Source organism: Furipterus horrens, unplaced genomic scaffold (genome assembly GCF_987537825.1).
Source record: "Furipterus horrens unplaced genomic scaffold, mFurHor1.1.pri manual_scaffold_1, whole genome shotgun sequence".
NCBI lineage: Eukaryota > Metazoa > Chordata > Mammalia > Chiroptera > Furipteridae > Furipterus > Furipterus horrens.
Window position 1 is genome coordinate 171,840,644 of NW_028327171.1, and position 18,551 is coordinate 171,859,194.

Here is an 18,551-nt window from a genome sequence, read left to right on the forward strand (position 1 = left end):
GTATGGGGAACATATTTAGGGGAGGCCAGCGGAGAAGGGGAAGGGGGAAAGGGAAGGAGATGAAGCAGGAATTAAGAAGCATAGTAGGAGGGAGTGGAGTAGACAGGAAGATGTTGAGAAGAACTATATGCACAACCAATGGGCATGGACTAAGGAGGTGGGGAACAACTGGAGGGAGGGGCGGTCACTGGGGGGAGGTGAGCAGAGGGAAAAGAAATTGGGACCACTGTAACAGCATAATCAATAAAACATATTATAAAATTTTTTTAAATATATAAAAATAAATAAATAAATAAATAAATAAATAAATAACTGAACTAAGCAACCAACCAGAACAGGAACAGGATCATAGGTTGGGGATCATTTGGAGGGTTATCAGCTGGGAGGGGGAGGGAGAGAAATGGGGAAGTGGTGCAGGGACTAAGATGCATAATCGGTTGGTACAAATAGACAGGGGCAAGTTAAGAATAATATAGGAAAGGGTGAAGCCAAAGAACTTATATGCACGACCCATGGACATGAACTAAGCGGGGTGGGATTGCTGGAGGGAAGTGGCGTACTGGGAAGAAGGGAACACAGGGAAAAGAAATTGGGACTCCTGTAACAACATAATCAATAAAATATACTTTAAAAAAAGATTAGTATCAGTAAACCCAATTACTGTTCTCTGTCACAATCTAAACAGCAATCAAGTTGATCCTTTGACATGGAAAAAAATTGAGAGAGTGATATTAAGGGTAAAAAACAAGGTATGGAGCAGGATTACACTATGTACACAAATATATGTATATGGATACATAAATACACATGTATGTATATATGTGTATGAGCACTGTGTATTTACATAAATACATAATTCTATAAAAATATGTAAACATTAGGTATAAAAGTGTAAAAATACACTGTATTTATGCTTTTATATAAACTGTCTTTAGACACATACATAAGAAATTGGTTACCGGTGATTGTTCCATGGGACAGGAACTGAGAGCCTGGGGGATACTTTTCTCTAATGCTTTTTGTACCTTTTGTAGCTTTTGAATTCTATTTACTGGGTGAGTATAAACTATGTAACAATGGAAAATTGTATTTAAAAGTTTAACGTGAACTTTTTGATAGAGGAATTAACAATCTTTGATCATGTGTTAGAATTATTAAATAACAAGTTATCTGATTGTTAATAGTTAAAGAAGGCTTGCAAGTACAAGGATGAAAAAGAGAAATGGCTTATTTCATAAAGATCAAAATAATATAGTACTTTACCACCAGAATTCAAAAATTATTTTAGTACTTTAATGTTTGTTGCACGATGTGTATAAACCCCTTCCAACCCCAGTCACAAATCCCCATCCCAAATAAAGGCTGACTACCTCATTGAGCCTAAACATTTCCTCTGAAAAGCGATCAATGTCCCCTGCCTGGCCATTAAATAGGTTTTGAAAAACTCTTCAATCCATATCAGTCTCATATCCTTATTTAGTTCTTCAGATTTGCCCTCAGCTGGGAATTGTGCGGGGAACCGTGCTTCTGTTGTGTTCACCACTCCTTTGAAGGGCCCCATCCATCATCATTTCTGGGCCTTTTCTGATGCAGTGTAGCTTATTCTTTGTCTTTCTTAAAAACTGAATGGCTTTTAAATTATCCATTTATCTTCCTTCTGAGTTCTGTTCAGTTTCTCAGGCCCTTTTGGAGCTGTCTTTTCTACCTTGTTCGCTGACTTTTCACTCCATTTCCCCCATTCTTGGAGGCATCTTGGTTCGCCACACTGTCCTTCAGAACAAACTCCCCGGCACCCATCTGCTTTCTGCCTGCTTGAAATCTACATCACTGCTAAGGTAGATTTCCTTCTTAAATTCTGTCCCTTCTGGATAGCTTTGGAAACTTTGAAATCAAAAATTTCAATTGTTATGCGTAGATGGCTGGGTATATGGGACCAAACCTAAAAATAACTGTCAAAAGTCTTGGTTCCAAAACTAGCTTTCCCACAATGACTTCTCAGGGTTTCGCTTTCCTCACCTACAGGTGACTGGCAAGTTTGCTTCCAGTTAAAGATTTTAGTATTACAGCAGCAAGTTGTTTCTGTTTAAGGCAACTCAAAAAGGACATGAGATTTATATAATGTTAATGCCTGCACACACATCTCAGATGGTCATACTGCTGAGGAGCCCAGTCATGAAAGCAGAAATAATCTAAGTTGTGTCACTTAATATCTGTATATTCTTGGGCAAGTTACAAAAACTCTGTGGCTTCAGTTTTTACATTTGAAAAGGGGGGTAAGAATAGTATGTAAGTTGAGATTGCTAAGAAAATTAAACCGGATAGTGCTGGTAAGTCCATCTGGTGCCTGGCATACAGTAATTGCTTAAGAAATGTGTAAACTCATTACATCTTAGCGAGAGAGGCAGTTTGGCTATTTTTATCCAAATTTGCAACAGAGGCTACTGAAACTCAGAGAGCATATTAATGATACTAACAGTACTAATGACTCACATGTGTGGAGAGCTTTAACACATGCTGTTAAAGCTTTTCCACATACTTCTTCCCCCTTCATTCAGACTCTTGGAAAGGTAGATATTAACTCTCATCAATTCCATTTGCCCCAAGAAGAAAGTTACTTTCCAAGGCCAGAAGCTTTGAAAAAGTAGCAGAGTGGAGTTACTTTCAGTCAAACCTACAAGTCCGTGGTAATCACCATAGGAAGAAAGCTGATGATGATGAACTTTAGGTTTTATGAGTGCAGGGGGCAGATCTGAAAGAGGATGCTTATAAAAACACTCAGCCCTTACTGCCTCATCTTATGTCCCTTCTGTTTCCTTCTGCCTCTTCATCTCTGTTTCCATTTGTCTCTTTATCCTTTCCTATTTAGATTTTTCAGCTGTTCAGACCATCTACAGCACTGAGATCACAGATGACACATTAAGTCAAGGGGTGGAGAACAATTTTTGCTGTGCTATTATTTTATGGTTGTGTGGTTTAGCTCTCCCTTTGCTGGTAGGAGGCATTGGTTCACATGCTAAAACTCCCTGATGCACTGGGGTGATTATGAGCAGCAAGTATAACCTCCTTAGTTTCTCAAATGTAAACTAAAGAGAGAAATGCTAACGCCCACCATTGGGCAACTCACAATTGGTAGGTTATTTCAGGGCACGCCTGAACAATGCCCAGGGAACCAAGATCTTGCTAGGAGCAACGTGATAACCCACTTCTTCCTGCTCCTGTCACTCTCGCACTTGGGCTGTGTTGCTGAGGCAGTCCTGTGGGGTCTGGGTAACAACTTACTTACTGACACTACAGCCTGGATGAGGGCAAAGCTTGTGGTATTTAGTGAGGCTGAGTAACAGAAACAATGAATGCAAGTAAGTATAATGTGCTACCAAGGGAAAATGCTGCAAAGGGCCCCAGGATCTGCTCTATCTACCTCCTGGGGGCAGAGAGAGGTTTTAACAGGAGCCTGACCTCTGAGTATATTCCTAAAGTAAGAGTAGCAAAAAAAGGGGAATGACTGAATAAATGATGAAAAGTCAAGCGACTGGAATATTAAGCTGCCATTTCAAAGAATAATAGGAAAATTATATTAGGAATGTGGAAACATGAACGTTATGTTAAGTGACCAAAGCAGAATACATTAGTGTACCTGGGTAAAAATGTGTTTGCATGTGGATCATAGCATAAAGGGGCACCATAGGATAAAGAGATTGTGAAGTAGGTCTTTATTTCCCCTAACAGTTTGCTCCCGATGACTCAGGTATTCTCTAAGGCGATATCAGTTTTCTCTGCTGTGCTCCTCATTTGCGGAGTCCTTACTACCAGAGTTAACGTTCCTGACTTCTACTAACACTCTGTTCATGGCATTATAGGCTTTTTTTTAAATCATGCTTTTCAAATTTCTTCCAACCTCTTTCCATTGCCCAAGAAAGTTTCCTTTTTAAAAATTCCTTTTTTATTATGTTAATGGAATTCTCAGGAAGATGGGGAGATAAACCAGTGAGGTCCATCCACCATGTTTAATTGGCAACAACACCCCACTTGACAGGTGAAAGTGTTAGATCAGAGACAACTTGACATACATATAAAATATTTCAGAGAAAGTTTTCTACAGTAACCAGCTAAACAGAGTCCATTAGCCTATTCCATCTTCTAGGAATTGCGCTCCCTGAAATCTCTACCCTGGTCCCTGAATCCTTCTCCTTAAAGCATTTAGAGTTTTATTTTGTATATGGGAGATTTACGAAGGCAGAGAACTGCTGGACAAAATGGAATTGCCTTTCACTTCCTCAGGGCACTAGAGCAGGAAAGAGCAGCAAACTAAGACCAAGAGAACTTGGCCTTGAAATTCTGGTTCTGCTATGTATTAACAACCTCACTCTGATTAAGTCCATTAGCTTCTTTAGGTTTCAGTTTCCTCATGTGTAAAACTTAGACCATTAGACATTGTAGGATCCAGAATGAAGTATTTCCTTCCTTCACAGAGTTAAGGTCAAATTTAATTGTGTATGTAAAAGCACCTTGTAAACTTTAAAATTTAAGCCCTTATCCAGTGGCAAATGTAGCCTACTTACATATGCATAAGGATACTCATATCTGTAGGACACTGTTACTGAACCTCTTTTCCAAAAACTCAGTCTGACAGAAGTCTCTAATTTTGAGATGCTGGTTAACAGACTCAACTGTTGGTCTGCCCTATTGGCTGTTGCATGAGGTAGAGAGCTTGGCTCTGTGTGATCACATTGCCATACAGCATCTTCTTGCTAAAAGGGGGCAACATGACTTGAGTGATTTGGTTAATATCTTTACAGCTGCAACTCAGCTAATTAAAAGAGTGGTGAAAGCTGAGGGTTCAAATACTGCCTCCTTGAATTCTCTTAGAACATGTTTAGGGTATAACTGAAGATTGTTTGGCAACAGGATAATAAGAGTGCTTTGTTCATCTCATTTCTCACTTCCCGGGAGCTCAAACAATGCTGACCCTCCAAATGGACATTAAAGTGCAGACATTTTGAAGAAGCACTTAACAGTCCAAAGAATAATCATTAAAAGAGGCCTTATTTCATTTCTTGGTTAAAAAAAAAATGCAGTTTTCCTTCTCTAGTTCCCTTCTTTCTTGATCTCTCTCTCCTTCCCGCTCTCCCTTCTTCCCTTTTTCTTTTGAAAGGAGTCAAAGAGGACAGTGCTGTGAAGAAGTGAATTAGCTTTTAAAATATGCTTTCTAGAGGAACTGGAAAGTAACTTAAGTAAAGGCAACATTCCAAGTCTTGTATGGACGTGGGGGTTAAGTGATTTCTAGCTTCATGATTCCAAAGTAGAAACACTTTTAAAAAGAGTTACTTATGTTAGATAAGGAGAAATAGATCTTATCTTAAATTCTACTTTCAAAAGGCTTATTAGGGAGGATATTATCATTTTCTTTCTACCATATTCTAGCATTTAATATGGATTCATGATGGCAATTTTGAGCTCATAAAATGCATATGAATAGAAATGAGTTAAATGCCACTGTATAAAGAAAGGTTTTTTTTTTTTTTTTTTTTGCATGAAATAAAATCAATGAAAGTCCATTTTATTTATTAAAAATGTATATAGAGCTGGTTGCTTTATCAAGAAAAACTTATTTTTTTAGAGGGGAGTGGAACATTACAAAATTAAATATCCTGGCATGCCAGGCATTCAAGAAGAACTTGGAAATGTAGCCATGGGTGTGAGATGCCTTCACTGGCCACATGTCACACACAATGCCAGAAGTGACATGAATGTCAATGTTCTTCTCTAATGAGCCCTCTCCTATTCAGTGCTTCATCCAACATAGCACATAATTCTTTGATGTTTGAATTGATAATTGTTAGGTACTATAGGATCTGGAAAACCTTGTAAGTCAAAGAAAGATTAATTTTAATCATGATAAACTTACCGTGCTTTATTGTATTATAATTTTTCAAAATCATGCATACAGTATACGATATAATTTCATGAAATCTATGTATATGTCCTAGTTCTATTAACTTGAGTATTAAAATAACTAGAAGACTACATTTTCTGGCAATGCTGAATAAAAGAAAATGTCATGTATTTCCTAGTTGAAAAAGTCAAAGTCCTGAAAAATCCATGGCTATAAACTGGTCTCTTACATTAGAATTAAGCGTCAATTCAAGCATGATAAGAACTAAACCACTTTCTAAAAAGATATCATAGGCCATATACTTCAGATTATGGGCAGGAATATAACAGCACATACTCTGATGAAAGGTTTTATGTATTCATAGATAATAACTTAAAATGACATTATTACCCAACTTTGTACATTCATTCCACAGCTTATAATTAATTCTGTGGTACTGCATCCCATCATTCACTCTTCTGTTTCTTCATTCATTTGTTCACCATTGCACTATCCTGGATACCAGGCATATCATGGTCCCAAGAGGGTAGTCGAATGTGGGAACCATTCATATAGACATAAAGATAATCACAGTACAGAGTGCTATGTGTGATTACAAAGAGATGAACAGAGGGCTATAGGAGTGTGGCTGGGAGTAAAGGTTTAACAGAAGAAATGATAGTTTGGGCCGCCAGTCTTCCAGGCAGAAAGAAGATGCAAGGAGGTGTGAGCAAAGGCAGGAAAGAAGGACAATGGGGTGAGCAAGTCCTATGCCCTGGGGCAAAGGGTGCATGGTGAGGAAGGGGCAGGGTGATAGGAGATGAGGCCAAGAGGCAGGGGCCTCATACAAAGTGGCCCTGGAATGCTAAACCAGGAATCTGAAAGGCATTTTATAGATGGTGGTAGTAATCTGAGGTATTTAAGCAGGGAGATGCCATGATCAATTTTTTTTTAAAGGAAGTCATTTTGGCAAAAGTTTGCAAAACAGACTATAGTTGAGGTGCCTATAAATGTCATAAATGGACACTTTTGAATGTTTGAATTTCTCTCCCATTCATATTTGACTAATAATACACTGAAACTTTTGAAGTAAAGAGGTTTTACTATCAGCGCTCAGATTTGAGTATTGTATGTGTAACAACAACACTATTTTGAGAATATTAAACCAATTTGTTTTCATTCAACTAGCATTGTGATGCCTGTGGCTTCCCACACATTAACGCAGTAGACTTCTTTTGGCAAATGGTGGTTTCCAGCTAGAAACAGCAAGCTATCCTCATTCAGCTTTTAAAAAAATTATGTTTATTGATTATGCTTTACAACTGTCCCAATTTTTCCCTCTTTGCCCCCCTTACCTAGCAACCACCACTACCTCAGGCACCCCCCACACCATTGTTTATGTCGATGGGTCATTTGTATTAGTTCTTCGGCTACTCCATTTCCTATAATGTATTTTACAACCCCATGTCTATTCTGTAACTACCTATTTGTACTTCTTAATCCCCTCACTTCTTCACCCATTCCCCCACAACTCCCTCCCATCTCTTTGTATCTATGATTTTGTCTCTGTTCTTGTTTGCTTAATTTGTTTTTTAGATTCAGTTGTTGACAGGGATGTATTTATTGTCATTGTATTGTTCATAGTTTTGACCTTCTTTTCTTAAATAAATCCCTTAACATTTCATATAATAATGGTTTGGTGGTGATTAACTCCTTTAGCTTTTTCTTGTCTGGGAAGCTCTTTATCTGACTTTTGATTCTAAATGATAGCTTTGCTGGGTAGAGCATTCTTGGCTGTAGGTCCCTGCTTTTCATGATTTCAAATATTTATTGCCATTCCTTTCTAGCCTGCAAAGTTTCTTTTGAGAAATTAGCTGACAGTGTTATGAGAACTCCTCTGTGGGTAACTAATTGCTTCTCTCTTGCTGCTTTTACGATTTGCTCTTTACCTTTAACCTTTGGCATTTTAATTATGATGTGTCTTAGAGTGGACTTCTTTGCATCCCTCTTGTTTGGGACTCTCTGTGCTTCCTGGACTTGCATGTCTATTTCGTTCACCAAATCAGGGAAATTTTCTTAAAAGGCTCTAGATGGAGAACACAGAGGAAACCCAATAAAGGTAGTTTCCATTTGATAAGGAAAAACAAAACTTAAAACTTTCCACTGTGGCAGTTAGGGAAGCAGGATGGCAAGGGAGAAGAAGGGAGAGAGGAGAGAAAGACGGGGGAGAGAGAAACAGAAAGGGAGGGTGGAGAGAGAGAAAGAATGAGATTAGAAGAGAGTGTCAAGGCTCCATTTTACTTAGGGTCAAAGCCTGGACATGGGAGGAGAGCTTGTGTCTCTGAGCCTAATTCAGAAAAATGATAGAATTTTCCTAGAACAAGTTAGCATAACCCAGGCAACATATTAGAAAGGACTGAGGAAGTTGTGTGGACAGCAGGGTTAAGAGAAAATAGCTGGCTCTTCATGGATGTCCCACAGGGGCTGAGCAAATGTTAAGAGAACCAGCTGACTAGAACTGCCCAGGAAGATGATGCAGCTTTCCCTGAGAGGCCCCTGTAAGGGCCATGGAGTTCAGCAGCCAGAGCTAGTGGCCAAGGTCTGCATAAAGTGCTCATCACACCCACACCCATAGTCACACAGAAGCATCATGGTGTCACACCCAGAGTCACAGTGACACTGATAAGCCATCTCTCAGTGAACCCAGTAAGACCCAAAGGCAGCATGTATACTTGGGTACTTTGCCCCCATGGGCACAGAATGACTACAGGATAGGTGAGCTCCCCTGGTATCTAGATGTCAGTTGGGGAGAAGAAATAGCTCTGATCAGGAATGATTTATATTTTAATACTCCCATGGGCCTGTTTTAAACAGAAGGGATTGAAATATTTTAATTGTCAAGTTTAAGTACCCGTCCATTAATGCTACCCCCATCATCAAGAAAAGGTGGGGCCAGATGGATAAATTATAGAGAACTTAGAAAGTTATTTTACTCTTTTCTTTCTTTTTGTCCTCCTTCCCTCCTCCCTCCCTCCCTCCCTTCTCTCTTTCCTTCTTGAGGCTTTTGAGTTATATATGATATCATTCCATATTTGTCCCCCTTTGTAAGGACAAGTAAGGAATCAGCCCCAACTATTCTTCCTTTCATCCATAAGAATACTAAACGTTGTAGAGAAAACATTTATAGGAAACTAATGTGGATAGTATCCATTTTTTTTAAGCACCTGACAAAATTGTTCTCTCTATCCACATCCCATTCCTTACAGGCTTTTAAGAGGAGATGATCTTATATTCTAACTAGTTACCCAGTAGCTCATTACTTATTCTTAAAAAAAAAAAATTGGGACTTCTAGTCAAGATGGAGGCATAGGTAAACACACTTTGCCTAGTCGTGCAACCACAGAAAGAATTACAACTAGACCTCCAAACAAATAACACCCAGAACTATCAGAAAACTGAGCTGTATGGAAGTATGACAACCAAGGATTTAAAGAAGCCACATTCATCCAGATGGGTAGGAGGGGCAGACATGCAGAGATGGATGAAGAGGTATAGAGTAGCGGTGTGGTGCAGAGAGGCAGTGGAAGTGGAATGGGTGGTCCCACATTCATGTGTGGTGAGTAAAAATTGGGAGGGAAACTTTGGGAGCAAACAATCCCAGCCCCAGGCCAGACTGCACAGCCCAGGGTTCCTGTGCCAGGAAGATAAATCCCTATAACTTCTAGCTGTAAAAACCAGTGGGGGTTGGGCAGTGGAATAAATTGCTGGATTTTCAGGAGACTCATATTGACTTAGAATGTATGCAGACATGCCCCTTCTTGAATTCAGCAGCAGGGAAACAACTGGAAGGGCACCAGTTGCATGCAGGAAGTGGGTGAAGTGACTGTAAATGTAGCGAGTGCCAGGCAAACCTCCAGAAGCCAGGCAGTGGCATTGTCCCCTTTCTGAGCCCTCTTGCACCACAGAGCCATGAAGCAGTGAAGCATGTTGCCCTGCCCTGGTGATTGTCCTTTTTCTATAATAGGTCACACTACTAAGACAGGAAGTCAAAGTAGCTCTACCTAATACCCAGAAACAAGCACAGGGAGGCTGCCAAATTGAGGAGACAAATATGGCCCAAATGAAAGAACAGAAAAAAATCCAAGAAAAAGAACTAAACGAAACAGAAATAGTCAAGCTATGAGATGCAGAATTCAAAATACTGGTGATCAGAATGCTCAAAGAACACACTGAGTACATCAACAACGTAAAGGAAGAAATTAAGGTTACACTAAGTGAAATAAAGAAAAAATCTACAGGGAACCAACAATGGAGGGGATGAAGCTAGGGTTTAAATCAATGATTGGGAACATGGGAAGAAATCAGCATTCAACCAGAACAGCAAGAAGAAAGAAGAATTTCAAAGAGAAAAAAAAAGACAAAAATAAAAAAACAAGGATAATATAAGGAGCCTCTGAGACATCTCCAAACGTACAAATATTCAATCATAGGGATGCCAGAAGAAGAGGAAGAACAAGAAATTGAAAACTTATTTGAAAAAAATAATGAAAGAAAACTTTCTAATTTGGTGAAGGAAATAGACATACAAGTCCAGGAAGCACAGAGAGTCTCAAACAAGTTGGACCCAAAGAGGACCACACCAAGACACATCATAATTAAAATGTCAAAGGCTAAAGATAAAGAGAGAACCTTAAAAGCAGCAAGAGAAAAACAGAGAGTTACCTGCAAAGGAGTTCCCATAAGACTGTCAGCTGATTTCTCAAAAGAAACTTTGCAGGCAAGAAGGGGCTGGCAACAAGTATTCAAAGTGTCAAAAAGCAAGGACCTCTAACCTAGATTGCTATGTCCAGCAAAACTACCATTTAGAATGGAAGGGCAGATAAATGCTTCCCAGACAGGGTAAAGCTAAAGGAATTCATCATCACCAAGCCATTATTAATTACATGGAATGTTAAAGGGACTTATTTAAGGAAAAGAAGAATATCAAAATTATGACCATTAAAATGGCAACAAATTCATAACTATCAACAACTGAATCTAAAAAAACAAAACAGAACAAACTAAACTAACAACCAGAATAGGAACAGAATCATAGATATGGAGATCATTAGGATGGTTATCAGTTGGGAGGGGGAAAGGAGAGAATGAGGGAAAAGGTTCATGGATTAAGAAGCATAATCAGTAGAAACAAAATAGACAGGGGAAAGTTAAGAATAGTATAGGAAGTGAAGAAGCAAAAGAACTTATATGCATGACCCATGGACATGAACTAAGGGTTGGATTGCTAGAGGGGATGAGAGTGCTGGGCACAGGGAGGCAAAGGGAGAAAATTGGGACAACTGTATAGCATAATCAATATATATTTCTTTTAAAGAAAAAGAATAATCCCATTCTGGAAAAATATAGTGGACACAAGGCATGAACCATTTGGGAAAACACTGAGCTGTTTTTATGATGCTTTTATTGGTATTCAAAAAAATTGTCTTGGAGTAGCACCTTACATCTTCTTTTTCAGTTTACCAATTCTAATTTCCAGTCTCTACAATTTCAACTATACTTTAAAGATTCCCTTCTTTTCAGAGAGCATATTTATAATTGCATCAAGTAGAATGAATTTTCCAAAATGACCATTAAAGTGAAGGCAGAAAAAAGCCAAATGCTACTATAATCATAACATTGGAAGCCTTGCCTGTCGCAGGACCCCCTGACATTTTTATAAAGATGCAATACTCTTGCCAAAGTCTTCCTTCTTTGAGAGAGAGAGAGAATGAATTACTCTAGCTACATCCTTTCCAGGTCTAGCTCTATTGTATTATCTGTAGGAAAAAATCCACTGCACTATCAAGAGCCAGTTTGGGATGAGCTGAAAATCTGATGACCTTCATAGAAAAATTAAATCCCTCAATCCTTAACAAACAGAAGATTTATAATGCCTCTGTGCATCACTGAAATTCTAGGTACACTGAGGTTTGATTATGTGGAGAATGAAAATACAGGGCAAAAAATTAGCTTGTCACTGCACACAGAGAAGCTCAGTGTGACACTCCGACATCAGGTTTCTGTTTATCCCTAAGGCTGGTGCAGCAATGACTTCAAAGTTTGATGCTGTCTTTTTTTATTCTTTCTGTTGTTTTTTTTCTTTTTGTATTTTCTCTTTCCAGAGTTGTTGAGCAGCAGGCTAATGGATCCCCAGCAGGGTGCAAAGACAGCAGAGAGCAGGGGAATCAGATGTCAATGTGTTCCTCCAGATACCCTGCTAGGACAGCGCTAACTACGCAGGGCTTCAGTCCTCACCCGGGGACCACGCTTTACTGGTTCCCGGCCCACTCCTGGCTCTCTGTATGCTTCCTGATTAAAATGCTGTCACAGATAAATCATGACTTCTGCTTGTTAGGACAATTTTCTTTCTTTCTTTCTTTTTTTTTTTTTTTTTTAAGAAAAGTTTGGAACCATAAGATTAAAAAGATAAGCAAGTTCTGGAGAATTATATATTCTGCTATAAACATGTCATATCTCCCTGCTATATAACGACCTGTGGATCTGGGACTCTTTTATGAATTTCATTCTTTACCCGCCACTTTATTTCTATCTTTTTATGCATTTTCTGTCAGTAGCTGTTAACCAGTCACAGAGTACTGAGGTAACTTCTTAATGAATAGATTTGCGGGAGACCGGGGTGTGGCGGGAAGAAAGTGTTCTCATTGTCCTACCTCAACATAGTGAAAAATTGCCTGGAAATTAAAGTTGTTCCAGAGATAAGAGTTTCCATTTTAAATGTAGTGAACATCCCAAATGGACCCCTGTACTTTTTATGAGTTCCCACCTCGGCACACAAATAAATAATCAGCCCATCAGGCACTGAAGACCGGCCGTCGTCTTTCACTTGGAAGAGAGACAAAACTCCACAAATTGGAGCGCAAGCAGAGAGTGCGTGATCTACTTTGCTACTGGACAAGCACAACTCTTTCAGAACCCTGAAGTAAACCCGAAGTATCCAGAGAAAGTCAATGAAGTCAAAAGCTACATTAAAACTGTATTTGTATTTATTGCCTGGCTGCATCTTCGCGCTCCCCACCAAACCCTGGGTTCGGTCCTACCGAGGCTTGCATCAGCCTCCGATGGAGGCCCTCTCCACGCTGGTCCACCTGCAAGCACCTGCAAGCAGATTCTATGTAACACCCTCAGTCTCTGTGAGCTTTCTTGCCACCTGAATCTGCTCCATCCTGGGCTCAGGACTCTGGCCACTAAAAGAAATGAAAGGCCGGGGAAAGAAATGAAGGGTCCATGCATGGCTGGTGTATCACAGTAGATTGAGCGCCAGTCTGCACACTGAAAGGTCACCGGTTTGATTCCCAGTCAGGGCACATGTGTGGGTCGCAGGCCAGGTCCCTGGTTGGGGGCATGTGAGAGACAATAGATTAATGTATCTCTCAGACATGGATGTTTCTCTCCCTCCCTTCCCCTCTCTCTAAAAATAAATAAATAAAATCTTTAAAAAAAATAAAGAAATGAAAGGGACGTTCTTTATCTCCTATGTACTATTCTGTATCCTTTTGGCCTCTGCCACATGGGCTTAGCAAGGCCACAGTAGATTCTTATGCTCTGTGATTAAGGCCATGTGATTTTCAGACCAGTCATATTTGTGATCCCTGCCACCTGCATACTTTCCCATTTGCCTTCTGTCCTCTCAGATTCTTCATTCCTGGACTTCCATGTTCAAAACTCCAAACTGGTTTTTCAGCAACAACCTCAGTTCCTGTAGACATTTTGCCTCCGTAATTAGTGTCACATTAGTGACTTTCCTGGCTCGGTGAGTAATTTCCAAAAGATTTTGTGTCTTTGCACTAATGGTGATTCCTTCCCACTGACTGATTCCATTTGAGTTCTGAAGCACCGACAGTTATGTAAGATTATCTAGTTCAATAACGAAAAATCCACTGAGTGGGCTGGAACAAAATAGGGACCCTCAATAGAATACTACTCAGCTGTACAAAGAAGGGAATTTAAACGTTTTGCAACATCATGGATGGACCCGGAGATTGTCATGCTAAGTGAAATGAGCCAGTGAGAGAAAGACAAATACCATAAGATCTTACTTACATGTGGAATCTAATGAACAAAATAAACTGATGAACAAAATAGAAACAGGGGCATGGATATGTGGAACAGACTGACAGCTGTCAGAGGGGAGGGGGGTTGGGGGACTGGATGAAAGAAAGTGAAAGGATTAAGCAAATATATATATATATATGTATATATATATATATATATACACACACACACACACACACACACACACATATATGCAGATGTATTTATATATAACACATAGACACAGACAACACTGTGGTGATAGCCAGAGGGAAATGGGGGTGCAGGGTAGGTAGAGGTGGGCAAAGTGTGGGGGGATGGAGATGAAAAGAGACTTTGCCTGGGGTGATGGGAACATCATGCAGTGTGCAGATGATGTTTTATTGGATTTACACTGGAGACCTGTATAGTTTTGTAAACCAATGTCACCCCAATAAATTCAATTAAAAAAAGAGAACACTTAAAATCACTCAACAAAAGTTTCAGCGTGTAGGTTCTTTGACATGTTGTTTTTAAAACCTTGTAAAGAATTTACAAATTAAATCCATGAGATCATTTTTAAAAATTAGTGATGATAAGGAACTCAAAATGGAACATGATTTTCATGCTTTGTTAATGAGCAGATAGAGCAACAGGTATAAACATGAACTTTCATGCACAGTTCCTTCCACATTCCTCTTTAGAATGCTGTGACTCTCCCATTTAGTTTAATAAGAAGAGACAGCAGGAGAACTATGCAAAAGATAGAAAGGCCATCACACCAGACCAAGGCCCAGCGTGAGCAGGATACAACTCTAATTTGGTGCTAGTGTCACTAACATTTCTATATGTTAATTCCCTGAGAATCAAAATAGCAGGTGTATGTAAACTTACAGATAAGTAGTAAAGTAAAACAAATGTGAAAAGTCAGGAATAATGAATAACGTGATATGGTAATTTTACTCTCTAAATCCTGGAAACTGCCATTTTCAGTTTAAACTCAAGTAACTTCCTTTTTAACCTGAAGATTTCAAAGTGTTTAATAGGAAGTATAATAGAAGCCCAAATAATTGTGAATCAGTAATGAAACAATTAAATTAACTTACAAAAGCACATGAGAATCTTTTCCAGCATTTACAATAACTAATCTCATGGAAAGGGTGTGTTGTTGACTTTGGTTTCATTCCAAAATAGCTTTGCAAACCAGTATCAAAAATTTACCAGCTCCATAAATACATATCTTCATCCTCCTAAGCTTTAAAGCATAAAAGGAACTTATTAATTGCCAGAATAACTTGTTCATCTCCCTTATTGCGTAAATGTGCACAAAAAACCCTGAATAACATAAAAAATAATTCAACATGTGTTGTCAAGGTCAATTTAGCAAAGGAAGGTCTACCTGACTCAAGAGCTGCCCAGCTAATTCAGAAATACCAAGATCAAGGAGGGGCGGAACAGACAGAAGGATCCTCTTATAATAAAGGGTGCATCATTCTTGATTTTTCATCTATCTTTCATTATTAAACAAAATAACATTACATTCCAATTATAGCTAAGAGTCCATTTTATATTATTTTAAAGTTTGACTTTATATGATCATGTGTTGCATGGATAACATAAAACAAAGAAATGAACTTACTTTTGTGATTTATAAATATTTAAAAATCATACTTTTGTCTTCAAGACTGTATTCTAAGGTTTTCTTTTGTTGTTTGTTTGTTTCTTTCTCTTTTTTTGATGTTAATGCGACAGGGCTCAGCAGTTCCTAAAAGTGCTGAAAACAAAGTGGTATATAAGCCTGAAACTTAATGATTGTGCGGTCCTTAAAAAACAATACTGTGTTTTTAATGGAGTTACTCAGAGTGAGAAAGTGAAGCCGTTTTGCTTTCCCTGCATGTGTTTCTCATTTGAAGTTAGAAAAGAAGTTCAGACTGATTGAGCTAGGTGGGGGGTAAAGAACTCACCAGGTTTTACACAGAAAAGCAAATGCTTAGAAGTAGAATTAAAAGCCAGTGTACTCTAAACTTCATGTTAACTGATGCCAGCCCTAATCCATGCTCAAAACATGGCGAGTGAACATTCAAAGCCCATGGCACATGTCTCCTTGCCAGGACCAGGGTCCTGAACACCAGGCCGTAGAGCTGAAAGTGTGAGTGCATCTTGCTCCAGATTCAGTGGTCAGCATTTGTCACATGCCCCTCAGAGAGAGGGATTTTAAGGTGGAAGATGCTTCACAAAACTCTGTGGCCTAGACCATGGGGGAAGAGCATAAAACTGGGCTACATGGAAATCTCATGGTAGTAATAAAAGTAAAAGAGAAAGTGTAAAAAAAAAAAAAAAGAAAAGAAAAGAAAAGAAAAAGATTTCCATGACTAAATGTTTGAGAAATTCAGAGTTAATCAAGATTAAACAAGTTTCTTTCCTGAAGGACTCTCTGAGCCTCCAGTAGTTCGATGTGCAGGGGAGTTTCCCTACTTACTGGGCCTGAGAGCTCTCCTTCAAGAGACCACTGGACAACGGCTGATGCTTGGGTTTCATGGGGCACAGTGAGAGACATACTGAGAAAAACGTTATTATCCCTGATTTACAAATGAAGGAGTTGAGGCCCATGAAGATTATGCCCTCAGGTCTCGGGCGTTCCTTCTAGCACCAACTTTTCTCAGGACATGATCAGAAGTCTGAGAAAGGGTAAAGTGTAAATATAGTTCTTAGAAACATGTATACCCGAAGATCCTCCTCAAACTAAGTTGAAAGTACAGAACGCACACTCTTCCGGCTCAGTCAGGACACAGACCCTACTGAATTGTGATTACCTGATACAAAGGCATGCAGATGCTATCGATCCATTCGAGTTGCAGGCGAGGCAGTTCATCTTTCCGGTTCCGATCAAAAATAGCCTAGAATGGGGGGTGGAGAACCTTGCTTTATTACAGCGGAGAATTTTACAAGTGCTTTGTCAAACACTTCGCCACAATGATCCATTTCTACCAACCGAACACTTCGCAAATCACAACCAATCTTTACACATATATTCTTTTCCTTTATCTATGATGAGAAATAAAGTATTTTCATCTCTTTTATGAGATTTGTAAGTGAATTTATTTGAACTTTGTAGCACACAACTCCTCGGGGCTAAAATCTGTTTTCAGATATAGGTAACTGCCACTAAATCAAGTCATCAGGTCACTGGGAATTGGGTACAAGTCAAGGGGAAGGGGTATGTTTTATTGCCACAAAAATAATGGCAGGCTTTTATTTTTATAGTGAAAGAGGGTGGAATAGATTGAAAAAGATCCTTAAAAGCAACTTCATTTTAAATAGAAATTATTTGTATTAATTTTTTCAGGATGGGATGCTTGGCAATTCTGTGTGTTCTTCAGTAAAGTTCTGTCTGGCCCTGGCTAGGTTGCTCAGTTGGTTGGAGCATTGTCCCATATGCTGAAAGGATGTGGGTTTGATCCCTGGTTGGTGCATGAATGGGAGGCAAATGATCTCTCTCTCTCTCTCTCTCTCTCTCTCTCTCTCAAGTCAATAAACATATCCTTGGGTGAGGATTAAAAAAAAAAAAAGGTTATGTGTGTCATTAATAGAATACCAAAAATTTTAATCTGTTATTGGATGGATGATGGTGGTAGGAGGTACCCATTCTCCTCATCATTCTCAGTCTTTAAACTTTATTGTATTATAATGTTTAGAAAAGTTACCTATATTTTTGAGAAAAAGAAGTGACATGTATCTATTTGGGAGACATGAAAAAAGAAACAATTATTTGGAATTAGGGGGATAAAATGGATTCCTTGAACAAATGCTGTTGTTTTACGCCAATGAGAATTTCTCTCCCTTTGTTCTTAAGGACCAAGACCAGGGTCTAAGAAACAACTGACCTTGTCCTGCCTGTCTTCCGCTAGATAAAAAGCACCATCCACATTGTTTTGGTGCTTACATAGATCATGAGGGCACATTCAATGCATCCCCTTCGGAATATAAATTGGTATAGCCACTATGAGAAACAGTATGGAGGTTTCTTAACAATTAAGAATACAGTTACCATAGAACTCAGCAAACCCTCTTCTGAGTATCTACCTGAAAAGTTTGAAAACATTTACTTGTAAGGATACACAAGGTCAGTCCAGAAGGTATCCAGCCATGTAATATGAAAAGTAGAGACTTTTTTGAAGAAGATACAAGATACAAGAAACATTGTACATAAGACAATGACGCCTCAGTTCCCTTCACAGTAGGTACCCTGGGACCTCACACAGTTCTCCCAATCACCATCAGCTGCCCTGTCGTATTTTCCTGAATCTTATCGACAGTCTGAAATCTCTTCCCTTTCAAAGATGATTTTAGTTTTGGGAAAGGCCAGAAGTCACAGGGCACCAAATCTAAGCTGTAAGGGGACTGAGTCACCTGGGTGATTTGATGCTTTGCCAAAAAACTCTGCATGAGACATGATGCATGAGTGGGCACATTGTCATGATGAAGCTGTCAATCACCAGTTGCCCATAGCTGTGGCTTCTGAATCATCCAAACAGTTTCCGTGGAGGAATGTTCGAGCTTAATTCAAAATCTGATGCAGGTTCATTGCTCTACTCGCTCAGTCATTTTG

General features: G+C 39.1%; 1 protein-coding gene across 1 annotated transcript in view; it reads right to left on the reverse strand.

The window, feature by feature from the left end:
• PDE11A (phosphodiesterase 11A) overlaps nucleotides 1-18,551 on the reverse strand; it is a 356,500-nt gene that overhangs the window by 18,222 nt on the left and 319,727 nt on the right. The window contains exon 19 of the mRNA XM_090268071.1: nucleotides 16,756-16,839. Within this exon, the coding sequence (XP_090124197.1) occupies nucleotides 16,756-16,839 (84 nt within the window). The remainder of the gene's footprint in view (nucleotides 1-16,755; nucleotides 16,840-18,551) is intronic.